Raw genomic sequence first — 20,059 nt, 5'->3', positions numbered from 1 at the left:
AAGAAACACAAAAATTATAGGGATAATTCAACCTAAACATGAGTTGATCCAATTACTGGGCTCAGCCCCTGAAGTTCAGGTGAAAGAAGATCTCACAAGCAATGTTCCACCTCTATCACTTCTCAAAGTAGATCAATACCCTAAACTAACAAAGCTACTTTCATCCAGAAAATTCTGAATGTGGCTTCATATTTCAAACTCATTCATTACTTTGCTTTCTATGTATAATCACAGTTTGTGAGAGCTGTACAAAACCACATAAAAGGGAAGAGGAAAAGGGAGGGGTGCTATAATAAATTCTGCATTACCTGAGAAGATAGGTAAGTGTCTTCTCGTGCCAGCTCCCCTTGGTGTTAAATTGCAGGAAAGGTTTATATGCAGTTATAACCTCATTGATTCTGAGCTGAGTTTTGAATCTTGGGTGGTGACACAGTGGTTACAATTGTGGGTTGCCTGGACTTTAAAAATGTGGTGAAATGACAATAAAGTTACAGGCGTGGTCATAACAAAGAACATCTGCAGCAACCACAAATGAGCACTCCTCAATCTTCACCTTGTGTGTCTGTTAAGAGTTTTACCATTGCAGCTCACCAGTAATTCTCACACAGCATCTGTGAAGCTTGCAGAAGCTCAGAGGAAGAGGACACAGCTCTCAGCTCTGACAAATTACAATCAATTCACTGTTACAGATTGTCCATGTCTTCCAGGGCAATACAGAGTTGTGGGACACTTTCACTCCTTGTAGCCAGCTGGGTCAAGAGCTTCCTGAAGGCTACCCCAAAATTCTGTCTCTGTGTTCCATCAGGACCAAAAAAACCCAGCCCTGTGGCAGCTGTGAGAAGATGCTATTCCATCATTCCTTCCAACAGCTGCTGGACACCCCTGAGCACAGCCTGCACCAGCAGGAGCAGTGTTTTGCATCACTGTGGCCCCAGCTGTGGCAGGTCAGCAGTGCTGCAGATCTCCATCTCCTTCCTGCTCCTTTTCAAACCCCACCATGTCAGCTGAGTTGAATCACTTCTCTGGATGCCTTCCCACTTCCTCAATGCTTCAGCAAACAGCACTAAGGGTGTGAAAGGGCTCGGTGCACATCCTTGAAGGAACCCAGGCCTGACAAGCTTCTCTTGGCTGTCACTCTGTGTCAGTGATATATTTGCCTTTGTTTTCCCCTTGTTTTTAAAGCTGCTCTATAGTGTGTCTTACTGCACTTGATGGGGAACTTTAAAAGGCTCCATAGAGCAATGCTTTTTCTCACCCAGACTCCTCAGCTATAGTAGAAACTGGAAAGATGATGCCTTGGACAGCTTCTGACCCTCCTCTCAAGGCTGCTTCTTATTCACTCCTGTGGTTCAGATTTCTTTGTAAACATGATTTCCTATGACCCACAGGGAGGGAAATCCCTAACAATGGGCTTTAGGGCAGGGACACTGAATTCTCCATTTTATGTAGTATAGTCCCAAACCCCACATTTTCTGTCAGCCAAACTAGAAAATAACATGCTGTCCACTATGAGGCAATGAGGGCCACAAGAATCAGTTCTCCTTAAACCAGATTATATCAGACTTCCTGTATAAAACTGTTGGAAGTCATTCCTTTTGCTCACCAAATTACTTCAGCAGGTGCATATCTTTCCTAGAAAAGAGTTCCAACCTCTTTTTCAGTGATAGAAAATCTATCATGACCCCTGGCAAACTAAAGATTAATGATCTACTTCACTTCAAAAACCCACTGTATTTAGATTGGGTTATATGGACGCAGATTGCTGCCAGTTTCAAGCTGTAGGTCAAAAAAGAAAAATGTTTAAGGCAGAATAGTTCTGGTTTGATTTCTGAGTCAGGAAATCTTTGCTGTAATTGCAGTCTGCCAGGTAAGACACACTTCCCCCATGCTCTCACCCAGACCACATCCAGGTGTTTGAGGAGGTTCTGCCTTCCTCTTCAGAAAAACACAGTGGCCCCTGGCAATGGCTAATTACCACTCTGCTGATTGACAAAGTGCCAAGGACTGAGCCCTGCTGCCTCCAGAACCGATAATTATATTTTTGTCAGGCTGCCAAGGTCCTCACACACACCTGCACGCTGCCCACACAGTGGTTACAAAAAGAGATTTATAATAATTAATCGTAGCATTCCTATCACGCATCTCCCCACCCACTTCCAGCAGCGACACGTAAATCCAGAGATGGGCATGTCTAATTTCCTCTCCTTGCTAACCTCAGAGTAAAGCCAGCTAAGAACATCTTCTGTTTGCAGCCTTTGAAGCCTTGAGTCATGTTTTTTCCTGACATCTTAACTTCATTCTAGGTGAGGAATCACACTTTTTTCTCTTCTTCTTCTATTTTACTCTGCTTATTTGTTCACGCCTTCCTGACTAGTCTAGACAGCCCTACCACTTATGATTTTGCTCAGATGGATGCTTTCCAAGCAGCACAGCTCTCCTCCCACAGAACATGGGCCAAGCTTCACAAAACCAAACCTCTTCCCACGGATCACCATTTCCCCAGCTAGCAATTGGCTTCCAGAACTGAAGAGGTAGGAACTAAAGACTCTGCAAGATATTCATTGCCTCCAGGATCCCTCCCAATTCCCAAAAGCATCTACTGTCCATGCAGCATCCCATCAAGCTGCATCCCTCATTTTTACCCGTTCCTTACTTCGTGCTCACCCCTGGAACCTCCCAACCTGCCAACAGTGATGAGCCCCTGTTGCAATGCTTTTCTTCATGCTGCCCCTTTTGGGAAAGCAAAAAGCCCCATTGAAATTTTCCTTCTCCCTGATTTGCTCCTAATCTGTTTTGCATTTTATTCTTTCTTTTTATTCATTTTTATTTCCTGTACTATGTTCTGTTTTTACATCCTTCTCGGTTTTCACTTTCTCTCACAGGTTGCTGGCACTACTGACATTCATCTGCACTTAATCTTCTTGGGGTTAAGTCTTACACACAAATATTTGCTTTCCCTGTTGGCATTTCCAACAGTCTAGGCAAAACTCTGAAATTTCCCTGTGGCAGTAGCACTGGGAGGTCCCAGACAGCCAGGGAAGGGGCTTTGCTCCCTCTTTTCTTGCATTGCACAGTGTTAGGAGCAGCTGATTCCTGTCCAGGATAGGGGAGGAACAACCTTCTCTGAGGCTCAGACATTAAGCTTGGTCTGTAATTTTGAGTCTCCTGTCCTGTGAGAGGGTTGAGGATAAAGGGAAAAAATAGAGACTGACAACATCTTCCAGCAGAAGAACTGGGATCATCAGATAATAAAGTAGGAAACAGGTTGAAAGCAATCTAAAAGTTGGCAATCAAATCAAAAAGGCAATAAAATTCTCAAGAGAAGGCTGGACAGTTTTATGGGAGATAAATTGACTGCATGCCACTGAATATATAGACAGAAATAAATATATGGAAATTGCTTCACCACAGAGACTTCTTCAGCTTAAAACACTGGAGAATGGGAGGGCATCAGCTAGAACTCTCTTCCTTTACCCTTCCATAGATACCTGACTTAGGTAACTCTTGGCATACTGTGGGTCTTGGGATGGTGACAGGGGAGAATGCTGACAGTCTTTTACTTTACTTCCTTAGAAAACTTTTGGCAAAACTGCCATTTTGCACCAGTTCAGAACTTCTGAAAATAAAGCATCTAACAAAAGGACTCCTGTACTCCACTCTGCTGTTGGCCAAAGCCCTTCAGAATGTTGTATCAATCTCTGCTCAGATTCTAAGATCAATAAAAGTAGACAAGCTCCTTAACTCAATTCAACTAATACTTAAATACATCCAACCAAGAAGCCAATCCAAAGCCAGAATATTTATCATAAAATGCATAGAAAAACATGTTCAGAGTCACATCTACAGTGGAGACTTGAAGTTCAAAGAGAAAAGGCCCTAAAATCAATGTTGAAGTAATTCAAACAGCCCCATGACACCTCCAATGATGTTGACTGCATTAGAAAGATTATTCCAGTTGTTCTACAAGCTTTAGAGTTAAAGGCTTTCAGTATCAGAGACAATGTTCCCTTTTGGTAGAGTATTGATAACATATGTGTCCTCTCTTTTTATTTGTTTTCCTAAAAAATGAAAAAAAAATTTTTTTTAAATTTCTTTGCACCATTTTCTAAATCAGGTAATGATTGACCACAGGCCTTAAAAAAACAAAAAAAAAAACAAAAAAAAAACAAAAAAAAAAAAAAACAAAAAAAAAACAGAAACGGAGTCAGAGATTTCAGAATTTCAAAACACAAGGAATTGCTTTAAAGCAATTTAGAAGATTGGATTTAAATCCACAAAACAAAACTCTACGTCCTTCATGCACTCAGCAAATTTTATCCAAAAGGCTTTATGAGCTAGAAGATAAAGACTCCAAAATGCACCATAAGCTCCAGCCAAATTCAAGCCACCTGCTCCACACAGACACAGACACAGAAGGAGGACTCTGGGCATGCTGCAGTGCTGCATTCGAGCTCTGGACTTTTCTCATCTACTGAATCCAAGCTGGAACTGCTGTACCCAGAAAAAGAAGCCAGTGAGACAGAGCCATGGTCATGGTGAAGGTGTTGTGGCATAAACGGCCCAGGACCACATCAGTCCCTTTTAGACACAAGTTCATATGTGGCCAAGGCCAGACCACAGAGTGAGCTCAAATTACCTCTGTTCTTGCAATTAATACATTGTCTTTGCCCCAAAGACCAGCAGAAACTGAAAGCAGTTATTTGTAGGGCTAATGTTGCAGTGGGTGCAGCCTTAGGAGATCTTTCCACTTCCATATTGTGCTGAGCAAGGATTTCCAAATCCCTGTGCTGCTCTAGAGAAGTCAGGAATACTGATTGCAGAGGAAAATGCAAGGGAAGGAAAAGGAAAAGGAAAAGGAAAAGGAAAAGGAAAAGAGGAAAAGGAAAGTGAGAAAAAAAGAAAAAGAAAAAGAAAAAGAAAAAGAAAAAGAAAAAGAAAAAGAAAAAGAAAAAGAAAAAGAAAAAGAAAAAGAAAAAGAAAAAGACCTATTTTTTAGGACCTGGAAAAAAGGATACTGGATCTGATAAATACTGAGAGCAAACATGAACACTTCAATAGCCACGTTCCCAGCTCATAGCTGTGGGGTTGAGGCTGCCCCGGGACACTGGCAATGTGTAAGTTAATATTTAAAGATACATGTGGGCTTAGGAGCAGATTAAAGTACACAATGAGCCCTGGGCAAGCCTGAGATTTCTCCGTTTCACAACATAGGAAATGCTGTAAATACCATGGCAAATGCAATTACAGAGTGTGATAAACACCACTTCGTTAGCAGAGACCACAGGAGGCTTCTCCCGTTTCAGAGTTTCTGACAATGAGCAGGAGCAGAGGCTGATCCCGAACTCCAGACACAGAACAGACATTTAAATGCCTCAGGGATGCCTCCAGCCTGGGATTTTGTTTTTAGCCCTTCTCTGGCCTGATGCTTTGATGGAAGGGCTCTGCTCCTTCATATCCCCAACATCTGTGATGTGTTTCTTGAGCAATGACTGTCTGTAAGGACAGGATGTGCTCCAGCAGCTCCAGAGTGCCACTGATTTGGAAGCACCAGGATATTTTCCATCAGTGGTTCAGCTGCTTTCAGACCCTATATTTCAGTTCAATGTAGGAGGGTTTTGTCACTGGATGTGGTTTCAAGCCATTTTTATTATGGCAGGCAAGATTTGAGCACAAATTATTATTTCCAGGACACATTTAATTGATGATTCTACACCTTTGGGAAAAGAATCAAGAATCACATTTGTTCCTCTGCCCTTTGAAACCAAGACTTAAGAAAACAGAGGCTCGGTTAGGATTTTGAGGGACAGATAGTGAAGTGCTCACTCAACTCAAACAAAATGTGCCTGAGCCTGAGATGTGGAAAAGGACAAAACCCAAATCACTGATGATAGTAACAACCCTTCAGTAGAGCCTTCTTAAAAGTGTTTGTTTCCAGTCCTCAGAGGCTTTTCACAACACCAGGACTCATGTCCAGCATGGCACAGAGAACTTGGAGTGATTTTTAGGAAAATTCACCTCCAGGTTGTCTTTTCGAATCCAGCTGATGGAGGTTGGCTTTGGATGCCACCTGGTACCTCCTGGACAGAGTGAGGGACATAAACCCTCTCCAGAGAGAGCAGCACCAACACCCAGCTTGAAGAGCAACAGGACAGGGGGCCCTCCCAGAGCCATGTCATGAGCTGTGCAGTGGCTCTTCCTCCAGAGGCAGGCAGCCAGGGAATGTCTTCTTCTGACCCACTTTACAAACTTTGTAAATAATGGAGATTTTACCACATTAGTGGGCCACACAATTTGGTGGGTTATTTCTTCATTTCCTATTCCCATGAGTTACTTTAATTTTCTCTCATTTGCAATGTTATTTTTTATTTGTCTCTACTCACAGAAAAATCTCCAGCAGATGTACTTACAGACCAAGTAAGGTTCTTCCCCACAGATAAGCCATGCACAGATTCTCACTTAAGACAACTTTTATAGACCATGAATAAACTCTCTTCCAGCCAACCCATACCTCAGAATTCTGTTAAAGTATAAGCAGGCATATGGCAGAGGTGCCCAATGGTTACTGTGACTAAGCCCCCTCTCATTATTGCTTATCTCCCACACCAAAGGATGTTGCTTTAAAGGTGGAAAACAGCTTCCTCACTCTGCAACAAAATGAAGAATTTTGAGTGTTGTGTTTTTGCTTCAAAGGCTCTGAAATGGGATTTCTATCTTTCCCACATGTAAGGGAAATTAGGACTTAAAGCATCTGAATTTCTATTCCTACCCCTGAGCCAGTGTCAGTACAAGCTGTTTCTCCACTTTGACTTTCCCTCTTTTCTCTCCCCAGCCACCATCCAGTTAAGCATTTAAATAATTTTCCACAATAAAAAATTCTAATAAACAATACCCAGAAGAACATATTTGTGTTTTACCCTGTTTAAAGGCTCTGGAAATACAAAAAGAAAGCCAAACAAACAACTGTGCTCTGAAATGGGTGTACAGCAAAGATAAATGAAGGCAATAAACTCATTGCATTTTGAGGAAATGAAGAGGATACAAGACACCATCCACCTGAAGAAGGAAGCCAGACTTCATACCACCAACATGCTCTGGTTGAATAAACAATTAAACCCCAGCTGCTCATGCTAAATCCACCTGAAAAAAACTCCCTACTCAAAGTACACTACCTGTGCAATAAGGTTGGAAGCCATGGGAGGGGAAGGGCACAGGATTTTGACAAATATGTTTACAGGTAAAAAAAATAATTCAGACAGTTGTTTCTAATCCCAGAGGTCACGGATCTGGGAGCAAAAAGAATTGTCTCCACTGGACTGGGATACAGAGCCCAACACACCTGCCTTGCCTTCACCTCTGCAGAATGGAAATAGCTCTCCTGCTGTCCCTGCAGAGTGAAGGAGATGGGTCAGTTTGAGGATAAGTGTGTAAATACCAGCTCGCATTTTAGTCCCACATCTTGTCTCATTATAAAACACTGCACCAACATTCTCCCTTGAAGTTGCTACAGGTTCCTTACTGATCTAGGAAATGCAAAAATACTGCAGGACAAGTCCGTTAAGTGCTTTCAGATCTCAGGAAATATTTGTTTCCTTGCTAGCTCTTAAGTTTTTTGGGCAGAAATTCAGACCTGGCTTTTTAGTCATATTATTTTCCTTTTGTATTTTACAGTGTCATGGAAACTTGCCTCTCCCTCAGTGTGTTTTGCCCTGCTGTCATTCCTTTTACTGATGACTCAACTAACAGTTGCAGCAGCCTTGCTCCAAAAAAAGTTGAAGAGGTTGAAGACAGACTGGGGCAGCAAGGGGAGGGAGTCAGAGAATCAGCTGCTGGAGGCACCTGCAATGATTTGCTCAGCAACCAGCTGCAGTTGGTCCACCAAAACCATCTGTTCCCAGTCCCCAAAAACCAGGCACTTTGGTTTGTCACTTCACATTAGCTACTGCAAGGGGCTGAGCGCTGCCAGGGCCAGCAGCCAAGCCAAGCCTGGCACCACATGGCTGCTTCTGGCTGAGCACAACAGGGCAAGGACACTTCTCCAGGGGAATTTGGAAAGGTTCTTGGCTGGTGGAGGCAGGATTTAAAAGGCTCTGTCTGCAGCTTCCATTAGGGACTCGAACTCCTGCTGCCTCAGAGCCAGCTTGGCTTGTCAGTTGTGAAAATAAACATCAAAATGCATGGGCTGGGAGAAAATATGTCCCAGATTAAAAGATCTCATCTCCCTTCAAGCCACAGTGGCTGATCTGGTTACGGCAGCATCACAGGTGTCCTGTCTGCCAGCTGCCAGCTGGATTTTGGTGGCCGTTGATTTTAATAAATGTTTTGCTCCATCTTTTTCTGTATATGTCTCACAGGTGGGTCAGGAGAGAGACAAAAATTCAAAGAAAATACTTTCCCTGGGTTTAAGGTCAACAGCAACTAAATCAAAGGACAGGTCTGCCCACAGTCCCTGTAGGAGCATCATGTTCATCAAGGACAGATCCTGGTCCAGGAGTGCTGATCTGCATGAATCATCCTTTCCACCTGCTGACCAACTCAAAGCATCAATTTGCACACAAAACCCACCCAACTCATCTACAGACTCACAGATTTACAGAAAGGTGTGGTGGCTCCCATAACTGGGTGGAACAACATAAATTATGGGTATTTCCCTCATTAATTTTGGCAGATCTTGTTCCAGAAAACTTGCCTGAGATTCATTCTGAATGTATTCCCAAGAGCTGGCTCAAAACAAGCTCTAGGATAATCCAAGCAGGTGAGGAGCCATGTGATGTTTGCTCTGATGTTTGCTTCCCCTGCTGCTCCCAGCCCAGCCAAAGCACTGGAACAGCCCCAGTGTGCGACTGGGAGCAGGATCCAGGACTCATCTGAGCATCTTTCAGTAGCTCCCAGGCAAAGTCAGCACCTCCACCCTCTGAGACTGAAATGTCATGGGACAAGTATACTTGGATCCAAACAACCCCATGATCTGCTTCTTTGGACTGCACATTCTGTTTTGCCTTGGGTTAGTAAGATGATACATCCACCTGAGGAACACCAGCCTCAGCTCTTCTCCTTGGAGAACATGTCCCAGGTATCTGGGGGGCACCTTGAGTGGAGGAAGCACCTCTGTTGAGGAAGGGGATTTGGCTGTGGACACAAACTCTTTCAAGCATCCTGCACTATTCAATTTCCCAGCCCAGATCCACACCAACCCTTTCCCTGCACCTCTCCCTTCATCTTCCACAGTGGTGGGATGTCCCTTCTCACTCTCCCACCCTGGGGAGGCTGTGAGCAGGAGGGCAGGGAAGCAGAGGTGTCACTCACACCCAGGGAAGGAGACAGTGCACTGAAGTCAGCCTCCTCACGTCTTCTGGTTGCCACTTTTCCCAGGACAGTGTCATCTCCAGAGAGGATGGATGAGAGGTCCACTGCTCACTACAATGCTGCAATTCCCAGCCCATCTTCACATGTGGATGCTCAGGTGGGATTCAGACTTCCCACTGCCCCCTCTCACTGAGGGGTATCACCCCTCTCAGTCACTTCTGTGTTAGCATAGAGGGAACATGAGCAGCTCCATCAAAATCCCACCTCTCCTCCCTACAGAGTGCCTTGGCCCTGGGCTAAGAGGTTTCCTAAGGTCAGGGCCTCCCAAAAAACTCTTCATCCAGCTAAGAAAGCACTGCTGGGCTTGAAAAGCCATGTCTGGGCTGGAAAGCCCAAGGCTATGGCATCCCTGCAGACAGCCTTGGATCCGAAACTGAGGAGGGACAACAGGGTCCCTTCAGCCCCACCTTTGTGTGTCTCAACATGCAGACCTCAGCCTACAAATATCAACTGCCTCTGTGGCCACCAGCGAGGCAGAGAACCCCAAAGGTGTCCTGGGGCTGGGGCCAGATGCCTGCTCACCACCAAGCTCAAGTACAGCAGCAGATAGTGCCACAAAATATGGAATGAATTAGAGCATTTGGCAGAACTTCATTAAAGTGTGACTCTGGATAATTAAAAGAGGCCTGGAGCCATGTGGGTCTCCCTTCCCTGCCAGTTCCTGGAAGGATTGCTGCTTCACCCTTCGAGGAGGCAGCAGCACATACACATACACGCATACCCCTGGTTGTCTTGGTATTTCCTTGCTTGGTGAGCTGGAAACTGGATATTTTTAAGGATATTATGTACTTGGATGTGCCTGAGACACGGCAAGAGAGAGCTGTGCTCTGGAGCAATCTGCAATGCCTGACAGGCAGCAATGGCCCAGACACGTTCACCAGGAGCTGTGGGACACTTTGGGGCTCCCCTGTTGGGACCAGGAGGGGGCTAAGGGGGGGTCTCACCTCAGCACCCACCCCCCCATGGCTGCCATGGGGGACAAGAGCTCAGATGGGTGGGGAAAAGCTCCATTTTCAATCCCAAATTCTGACTGTTCACAAATGATACCAAATCCAAGGCTCCCATGTTACCTCACCTCATCCCTCCTGCATTGTGTATGAAAAACAGCCAACCTACAGAAATAATGTGCCTCTAAGAAACAACTGAAAACCAGAGATATTGTCCATTTTTCTTCTGGAAAGCACTGCTCAGAACACCTTCTAGGTGTAATAATTACAATAAAGACCATATGCAATGGAAACATCCTGTGGATAAGGCTATTGTGCATTCCTTTGTGATCTTTTAATCTGTTTTATCAGCCTGTGTGCATGTGGAAAGATAGAAAACTGATAGGGATATGCCAGCCAGAGCCCTAAGAGTCCCCTACCACAGCCTGGGTGTGAAGATTTGGGAAAGAATCAATTCCATTTCTGTGCCAAAAGACTCCTGGGGATGTTACCCAAATGTATCAATTGTCTTGTGGTCTTCCTTTGCCCCAGACACTTGTCAGCAGTTCTCCATTTCATCTGATATTGCTTACATGTACTCAAATTAAACACAGATCACAGGGAGGGGGCTCACCCTGGGTGGGTTTCTGGGAGGAAAAAAAAACTCTGTAAATCACTATAAAAACAACCCAGAAGCGATGGCACTTTCTATCATGCTATTAGGCTCATGGAGAAGCAGCTCCTCTAACCAATGGCAGGGCAAGAAACCACATGTAAAAGAAGATTTTCAAACCTCTAGATACTGGACCTCACCGCAATTCTATTTTGAGGTCTTTTTGTACTGCCCTTGCCACGTAGCACTGTTTTTAACTGAGGTTATTTTGTGTTTCCCTAGTACCTTAAGAGCAGAGAAGGGAGAATGGCTAATGCAGCTCATGCCACAAGCCAACACAAAAATTCAGTACATGGGAATTAAAGAGAATTGTCTTCACCAAGCCTGGATGCTACCTGCTCTTTTTCAGACTGCTTCTTCTCCTAAAACTGCTGGCTCTGGACTCCATGAACAGCATTTTCCAGTTTTGAAATTCATCATTGTCATGGTTTGACCCGGAAGGAGTGGGAATTCTGGGAAGCTGTGGTCAAACCAATGAAGGTTTTGGGTTTCATACTGACACCTGGTGTAGCCAGTGGGGTTTGGACACACCTCCGAGAATACACAGGGGTTAAAAGCAGGGCACTGCCCTGGCACTTCCTCTTTGGACATCGTCGGGCGAAGAGGTCAGATCTCTCTCCCCCGCCCGGCCCGCTGCTGCTGGGCGGGGGAGGGGCCAGCCATGCGGTGAGGCCTGGGGCCTGGACAGAGGTGGGGGTTGAGGGGGCTTCGAGGATGGAAGGGTGGGGGAGCCCCAAGAGACATCGGGCAGCCAGCCCCCCCTCCCCCCAGGAGAGCAGCCAGCGAGAAGGGGGAGGAAGACTGCCCGGCCGCAGCGGCAGCGTGTGGGCAGCGTGCGTGGGAGCCGTTCCCGTGGGAGCCGCTCCGGGACCGACAGACAGAGACTGAAAACTTTTAACCCTTTCTTGCATGATTGGGGCCTTACAAAAATGCTAATCCTCCTCGAAGCTGAATAAGAAGGGAGATGAGAGATAAGGACTTTGGCCCGGAGATTGTGGAGATGATTGGATGGGGAGAGATGATTTGGAGTGGCCTTTTGGCTGGACTTTTCTTGTAGCCATGGACTCAGTTGTTCCTGTGACACAGACTGCATTTAGGGGGAGGCAGTGCCTCAAAACCAGGAGGGTTCATTTGTGAGGACCCCCCGGCCCCAGGGGGTTGGAAATATATGGGGGGGACAGTTGTCCCAAAAGCAGAGACTGTGCCTTTTTGGAGTGAGACAAGGCATCCTTGAAAGACCACCCTAAAAGCAGCTCTGGCCATGTCTCGGTGGTGAGAGCACTGAGCATGGAAGGAACATGTCACAAGCGGCAAATGGACTTTCCGGGCGGTGCCAAAGTGACAAGGAAGCATCCGGGATTTCAGTGTGTTTCCAGGAAAAGCCTATGGAACAAGAAGGACTCCTTTTCCTCTTCATGAACTGCAGTTTGAGTATACTAACGTGTGGGGCCAAGGCTGGGCAGTTGTTTTGAGAGAATGTATTGGATTGGGAAAGTCAGGTGGTGGGGAGGAGGAAAATGGTTTTTTTTGTAAGGTTTTCAATTTTCTTTTCTTTTCCTTATAGTCTTTCCTATTTTTTCCTGTAGTTTTAGGTAATAAAGTGTTATTTATGTTTAAGTTGGAGCCTGTTTTGCTTATTCCTGGTCACATCTCACAGCAGACACCAGGGTGAGGCATTTTCATGGGGGCACTGGCTCTGTGCCAGGCTCAAACCATGACAATCATCCAGCACTCTGAGCAGAGAGGGAACTCTGCAAGAGCAGAAGCTCTTAACTTTAATGATAGAAAAAAATATTACTTTTTCATTTTAATTTTGTGAATAACGTGGACAACACAGCTATTAGCTCATTTTTCCTAGTGGCCAGGATTTGCAAGACTCACAGAGCAGAGTCACTTCTGGCATCAGCAATGTCCACCTCAGCCCCACAGAAAGAGCTCTGGCCCATGGATCCAAGGCAGCTCAGGCTCTCTCTGGACATGACACTATTTATGCACTTCCAAAATCAGCGTGGTCTGAAAAATTACAGGGATTTCCTCAGTTTTCCTTCTTTTTTCCCCCTCTCTGGGAGCATGTTGCCTGGGAGATGAATCAAAACAAGTCCCCATAGCAAACATCACAGAACAAGCCCTTCTCTGGTAGGCAAGGAGCTCTAGTACAGGTGGCTATTGCTCTGTGGCTTGTGTCCTTGTAGTGCTGTGCACTGTCACTGACTGAGACCCTCTGCCATTCACCTGGTTGAGAGCACCAGGGAAGAAACAGGCTGGGACCAGCAGATGGGCTCAGGGATTCACCCAACCCAGTGGCACCCAGTCCATGCACACAGGAGTTGCTAAAATACAAAGAATTCTGAAACTATTTCCTCTACTTCCACAGAGGGAGAATGTAATTGAATTTAATTTTTGATTTGCACAGTAATGGCAAGGCCATTTATGCAGTTACGTTGCTTTTCTTATCTAGTTCCCTTTTCAGCTGCTCCAAAGTCTTCCAGGTGTCACAGTCAGGTCATTAGTCTGCTACAGCAGCCATGGTGCCACCAGGGAAGAAGATCCAAACCCAAAGATGCTAAACAGATCTTTGTAGACTGCCAGGCTAACCCACTAATTACCTAGCTTTTTATTTGGGACACTGGCTACTCCCATAAAAGCTCTATTATTGGAGATAATACCTCCAGATAAAGCTCTGGAGGTCTCTCAGAAGGCAAGTCCATTCATCTAAATCAATTGAGATAACTGTGGGGTTGTGGCTCTGCTGCTTGAGTCAATGCAGGGGGAGGTGTTTAATAAAAGCTATGGTCTTCCCCTGCCATCTCTGAGCTTAATTTTAGTTATTGGACTCCTTAATTTCATGGACTTTATCTCAGTGCTGTCACTGTTGCTCACAATTGGGCTGACATCTTGACATCAATCCCTTGTTGTGGGGTAATTTTGCAGCTCTCCTGCACACATAAAGGGGGATGACAAAAGAACACATTTCCTTACCAACCTGTTGACAAAACCACTTCAAGACCCTCTGAACAATAACTACAAGTGCTGCTAGAGATTTCTACTGTCCTTATTGACACCAGACCTCAAGTCACTTCTCCTGTAATCCCTCGTGTGCAGACAGAGCAACAATGTCCTCTTTGTGAGATCACACAACCCTGCAGAAGACCAGAAGGAGAAATTACAGCTCCTAGATTTGCACCAAAATGGTGAAACTCTGCAGGGGAGCTGGATTTCAATCCCAATGCACTGCATCGTCCTTTGGTTTTAGAAACAACCTTGTGGAAACCACTGCAAAAACGACCTGGAGTAAAGCAAGAGATCTGCAAACATCACCAAGGGGCTGAGACAAAAAGTCAAGACGAAGCCACATTAATGTTTGCCTCTGCAAACGTGGAGGCCAAAATGCAAGTGCCTAAAGAAACAACAGCAGGAGCAATCATTGCACTCTGAAATGGCCAGAACAAGAGCCTGAGTGAATTTATGAGATTGTAGGGTTATTGGAAAACTATGGAAAGCAGTATTTGGCTCTTAGCCCAGACTGCAAGGGGCTTAAAAATGCAGCTGGAATTAGCTTACAGCAAAAGCAGCAGGCCCAGGATGAGGAAAGTATTATTCTCAGTGAGATGTGCCTTGGGTCTGACCTCTTTTCATCACACGCCATGGGCCCTTCCGAAAATTAAAAGCATTTTACCATGATGGAAAAGGCAGGTGGTGTGGCACATCCCAGTGCATCAAAAAGTTCCTGCACATCTCTTTGCTCTCTTTTGAATCATCAGATACATTTGCTGGAAGGAGAAGAAGGAGCTGTCAGTGTTTTCCTCGTTTCACCCCTTGGGCAGCCCAGACAAGGCTGCCTGCATGCAAGGAGCCAAGCAGACAGAAGAGGCCAAGCAGGAGGACAACGTGTCAGTGATCACCTTTGGGTCACCTGCTCCATGGCCAGCTCAAGCACACCCTGCAGAAGGGACCTCTTGCTTGGAGTAGAATTAAATGAGGCAAAGACACTCATCCATCATGGGATTTTCTCACATTCTGGCTGAGCATCCCAGAGCTGCAAACACAAATTATCCATTGCATCTGCACATGCTTCTAGCACCAAAGTCTCTCTTAAAGTGTCCACCCCAGAAATATATCAAGAGTAGGATTCCAAAAGACTTCCAGACTGTGGGATTTGTCTGCAAACAGAAAATTTCATCATTCTTTTGTTCCAAACCTCCTCTGGCCTGCTGCTTTGTAAGTTGTCCCTGCATGCAGCTGTTCCAACACCTGGAGGCAGGACCTAACCTATGAATTCCTGGGATGGGACTCTCATCCCAGCTGCCTTCTACTCAGAATGTCTCAACATTTCCACCTCTCCTCTCTGACTGCACAAAACATCCATTATGTATTTTAAGTAACAATTTATGTCAGTACACAGCAGCTAGTGAGACCCCTGACTCCTCACTACAGTATGAGACAACCCTTCCCTCTCTGTCCAAGCTCTTCCCAACCTGACACCATCATAGAACTCCACTTAGGATGTACCCAGGCTCCCAAACAGGTTCTTTTCCAAAATTCCAGGAGTAATGCTCTGAGTTCTGTTCACTGTCTGTGCCTGAAGCTGGCACACAGCACAGATTTCAGCTTAGGAGCCAGCATGGGGCAGCTCGGCCGAGCACATTCAGAAACAGAAATTGTTCACACTGTGACAGGATGTGAGCAGACAGTGACAACTGAGAAAGCCACACTACAGGTAAAAAGGCAGAGAGAGGAGGGAGATGTAAAGAGACCTGTACCTGGAAGAGCTGAGGAACAAATTCCTAATACTGCAGCAGCCAGAAATGTCCCCCCTTTCCCAGGCTGGGGCACGCAGGCGCCGGGGGCCGGCGCTCGGCTGGGCAAACACAGATGCAGGAGCTGAATGGGAGCACAGTCAGCCCCAGCTATTTTTAACTGGTGCAGAGGAAGCTTTTACTTTTCATTATGAGGGCTGGACAAAGTGTCCATCAGTTGTGCTGAATGTGCTCCCTGGATGGGTGGGGGTTGAAGCCCCCGGCCCCAGCAGTGGGAGCAGCAGCTCTAATCCCCCCAGTCTGCCCACAGCTGCACGGGTCAAAGAGTGCAACAGCTGAAAGGCACTTCTGATACATATCCTGAGGGCTGTCCCAGCTTACCCTGGGGGTTTCTGCCTGGTCATTTCCATTAAGGCTGACTGGTGAGATTCACTGCTGGCATAGACGAACACCAGCCCATCAGGATCCTCCACGTTTAGCTCAGCATGACGAAATAAACAGTGCAGAGGCATCACCAGCAGAGACTGGCAGTTGGATCTGGTGGCCTCCCCATGCCACTTTGCTCCCCTAGACAAAAATCTGTGGATTTGGCAGCAGCAGCACCTTTACTTGCCAAGTATGTTGCTTGTGGCACTGGGGAGCAGGGTTTGGGAGGGAGGAGGCAGGGCTGGGACCAGGGCTCTCCACCTCCCCCTTCTTGCCCAGACAGGGTTACAGCTCTGCAATTTAATTGTAGGATAACTAATTTCCTCTTAAATGTCAGTTTATTAAATGTCAGCTGCTGTCCCATATATTTGAACAGCACCATTCTACAGTCTCCCCTCAAAAATATCAGCAGCAAAAAAACACTTGCTCATGGGGCATCCCAAGGAGAAGAGCTGTGTCACTGGCCAGATGGCCACACAGCAGCTCAAACTTTGTATGCTGGCATTTGGCCAGGTGGTGAAAGGAAAAAGCTCAGCCAGCTAACTGAGTTCCCTCCATCCATCTCCCAAACAAGCCACTCACACATCTGCTGTCATACATAAACATCATGCCTCGGGTAAATCCACAGAAGACACAAGCAATGACACCTGTCCTGTCCATCCTGACCTAGAAAGGTGCTTAAAATGTTCTCAGATAACAGGGGAAGCCACCAGCCTCACAAAACAAAGTTGAGCACTAAAACCACTCCAAGTTCCACTTTCTCAAAAGTATATGCACATCCAGAACATGCACACGCATGACAACATGTTGCTCCTCTCTGCCAAATAAGCATTTGTTAAAATCCTGCATTTATTACACACACTACAATCCCATAAAGGGGCTCAGGAGCCACCAATAGTGGGCATCTTTGGATGTTCTTAAGGGAGGATTGCCTAGAGGGTGAACTGCTTTCTGTGGCCTTCCTTGAAAGGAGAAAGAAACATTTCATCTGTCTTGTTCAGAAGTAAGTGCTGGCATCCCTCAGAGGAACTCTGCCCTCATCACTCCCATGAAATGTGCCCCTAAGAGTCTTTTTTTCCCCAGCTGCTACAAAGGCAGCTCAGGGTGATTAGTTCAGTAGATGTTTATGCTGTTATGTGGAGTCAGGCAAGAATAATCCCTTACAGTTTGTCATGGTCCAAGCACTGCTCTCACTACAGAAGTTCAAAAGCAAAGATCTGCTCCTGAGTATTTCAGATGAATTTTTAAAAAGAGGTCTAGAGATAGCAAACCCAGAATTATCTGGGTGGGGGAGGACAAGATCACAAGTAATACTATTTTTAACCTATTGCTCATGAACAAGTTGATACCAAGCTTTGCTCAGGTCCATGGGAAGCTGAAGAGGTTAACACAGAGGTCAGCTTTGAAAACAGTTTAATATTACCTCACCAGTGTGTTACTTTGCTGGTGATACCCAAGGAACAGGAAAATCAGGGACCTGCTGCTCTGCATTCATGTACACATGTTCACAAAGGACATGGGAATGCCCGTGCCCACTTTGAAAACAAGGACTGGAAAGCAAACAAATCCCTTACCCGGTTGTCCTCTTGAATCTCCCAGTCACTGGAGAAGCTCAGCACGTGCTGTGCCTGCGAGCAGTTGGAAAACTGGAAAAGGCTGGCAAACATTCTCCTGTTCTCCTGGGTGTCGGGGAAAATCGCCTCCTGGAAGTTGACTCCGTGTGGCAGCAGGATGTAGTTCTCATCCATTCTGGAACACAGATTGCAGGGGCAGCCCGCTGTGAGAATGAACAGCACTCTCTCTCCTGCAGGAGTCACCTGTCATACTTCAGCCTGGCTCGACAAAAAGTCACACAGACTTTTAGCCTGCAAGTAGCTCTCAGCTCTCCTGGCACCAAAATGACAATTCCCACCACAAGGACTGCATCAGGCAGCAGCAGTAAGGACCAAACTGCTCTTTCCACCCTGCAGACACCATGAAGGAGGCAAATCTGTATTTTGGGCCACAGTTTCTACTGAATTTGCATCACTTTGCCCTTGAGCCCAGAGTTTAAGTACTCCTTCAAGCAGTCAATAAATAACTCGTGTCAATAAAATGTGTTTAAAGATGTTGCTGCAGACTAAGCCCTAGACAGCATCAAAATGAGTTTTGTCATGCACCCAGCCTAAGAATATACCAAGAATTTCAAAACAAACCACTGAGTAGTATTTCGCAAATGCTCTCAAATTGAAAGGTCGCAGAGATGGCTCTGTTCCCACATTGTGGTTTATTTTCTTATTCTTTCGATGAGCCCAAACTCAGGGTCTGGCCGGGACTCAGCAGAGTCGATGGAAAGCTATCGGGTGAGTATTTGGGGATGGGTTTTAAACTCCCACGACAAACTTCGACAAACGCGCTGGTCTCTCTCCAGCTCCGTGACCGTCCCGCCGTAAAAACAAAAGCAGCAGCACCCTCAGCTACTCAACAGCAGCTCCCTGAGCATGTGCTGGAATACTACGGGAGTTTGGTGTTCCAGGCGTTCCCTTCCCTATGAAACTGTGCAAAGGAGCGGGCGCTGCGCGGAGAGCGGGACGGAGCGAACCCTGCGGGCAGGGACGGGCGCGCATCCCCCGCAGCCGGGACGCGACATCCCAACCCCTGCCCGGCCCCCCCAGCCCGGGACTCACCGGAGGAAGAAGAAATAAGCGTAGCCCTGCATGACGGTGTGCGAGTGGCAGGAGAAGTAGCCGAGGCCGGTGAGGTTGAGGCGGGAGCCGGCGGGCACCTCCAGCATGCTGCCCCACGCCTGGTCGCACAGCAGCTCGATCTCGGCCGAGTAGAAGAGATCCCCCGCTCCGTGCTGGGCGCCGCCGGGGGCGCCCCTCTGCCAGGGCAGGTAGTTGTAGGCGCCGTAGGGGTCGGGGTGCAGCGCCAGCACCCGCGCATACACGATGATCGCGGCCAGCTCGGCCCGGCAGCCCTCGCTGAGCGGCCGCCACTCGGCCGGGAGCTGGCAGCCACCCCCGGCACCCGCCCGGGCCCCCAGCACCAGCACCAGCCCCAGCACCGGCACCGGCAGCGACACCGGCAGCGGCATCGCGGGCGGCTCCGGGCCGGGCTCCGCGGGGCACGGACGGCCCGGAGGCTGCGGGCACCGGGGCTGGGCAGGAGCGCACGGAGGCGGCGAGGAGCAGATGCGGAGCGGTGGAGGGTGCCAGGGGCAGAGCACGGAGGGCTGAGAGCCGGGGCAGGAGGTGTGCGGGGACAGATGCGAGGAGCAGAGATGCGAAGGGGAGGGATGGGGAAAGGCAGAGATGCGAAGGGGGCAGAGAGGCAAAGGGGAGGGCTGTAAGCGAGAGAGGTGCAAAGGGGGAGGTGAAAAGGGAGGGATACAAAGGGGAGGGATGCGAAGGCAGAGTTGCAAAGAGGAGGAATGCGAATGGAAGAGGTGGACAGGACGGAGGCTGCAAAGAGGGGAGATGTAGAAGAGCAGAGAAGGGAAAGGCGGGCGCACTCCGGGGTGAGCACTTGGTGGCACCCAGGGCTTTGAATGGTGAAGGTGTGCCTCGTAGGGTTTTGGAAGTGCAAGGGTCCCAGTGGAGCAGGGGGCTGTGCACAGCTCCCCTAGGAAAGAAAATCCTGAGAAACTTAATATGTGTTTGTGTAGAAACTTGTAACTCTAGTCATCCACTTCTCCCACTTCAAATGAGGCTGGAGAAAAACTTGCAAGTGGAGGAGAGCAGCCTGCAATCATTTTCCAAAATACATCTGGTGAGCCAAGTAAAAGTAAAAAGCCAGGTCTCAATGTATTTTGACTTCCCACTGCTTCATCCTAGAGCAGTCTGATGCAGCTTTTTGGCAGACAGCTCAAAGACTGACCCTCTCCCCACATACAAACTGCTGTGAGCTTCTCCCAAGGATCCCTGGGGACCTTG

General features: G+C 47.1%; 1 protein-coding gene across 1 annotated transcript in view; it reads right to left on the bottom strand.

Annotated features, from left to right (window-relative positions):
• Positions 1-19,538, bottom strand: part of CCDC3 (coiled-coil domain containing 3) — a 37,276-nt gene extending 17,738 nt beyond the window's left edge. Inside the window, exons 1-2 of the mRNA XM_064733043.1 lie at positions 18,812-19,538; positions 17,720-17,894 (exon numbers count right to left, since the gene is read on the bottom strand). Of these exons, the coding sequence (XP_064589113.1) occupies positions 17,720-17,894; positions 18,812-19,221 (585 nt within the window). The 5' untranslated portion in view covers positions 19,222-19,538. The remainder of the gene's footprint in view (positions 1-17,719; positions 17,895-18,811) is intronic.
• Between the last annotated feature and the right edge of the window lie 521 nt (positions 19,539-20,059).

Source organism: Zonotrichia leucophrys, chromosome 1A (assembly GCF_028769735.1).
Source record: "Zonotrichia leucophrys gambelii isolate GWCS_2022_RI chromosome 1A, RI_Zleu_2.0, whole genome shotgun sequence".
NCBI lineage: Eukaryota > Metazoa > Chordata > Aves > Passeriformes > Passerellidae > Zonotrichia > Zonotrichia leucophrys.
Note: the sequence above shows the minus strand (reverse complement) of the source record. Positions and strands in the feature narration are given on the sequence as shown.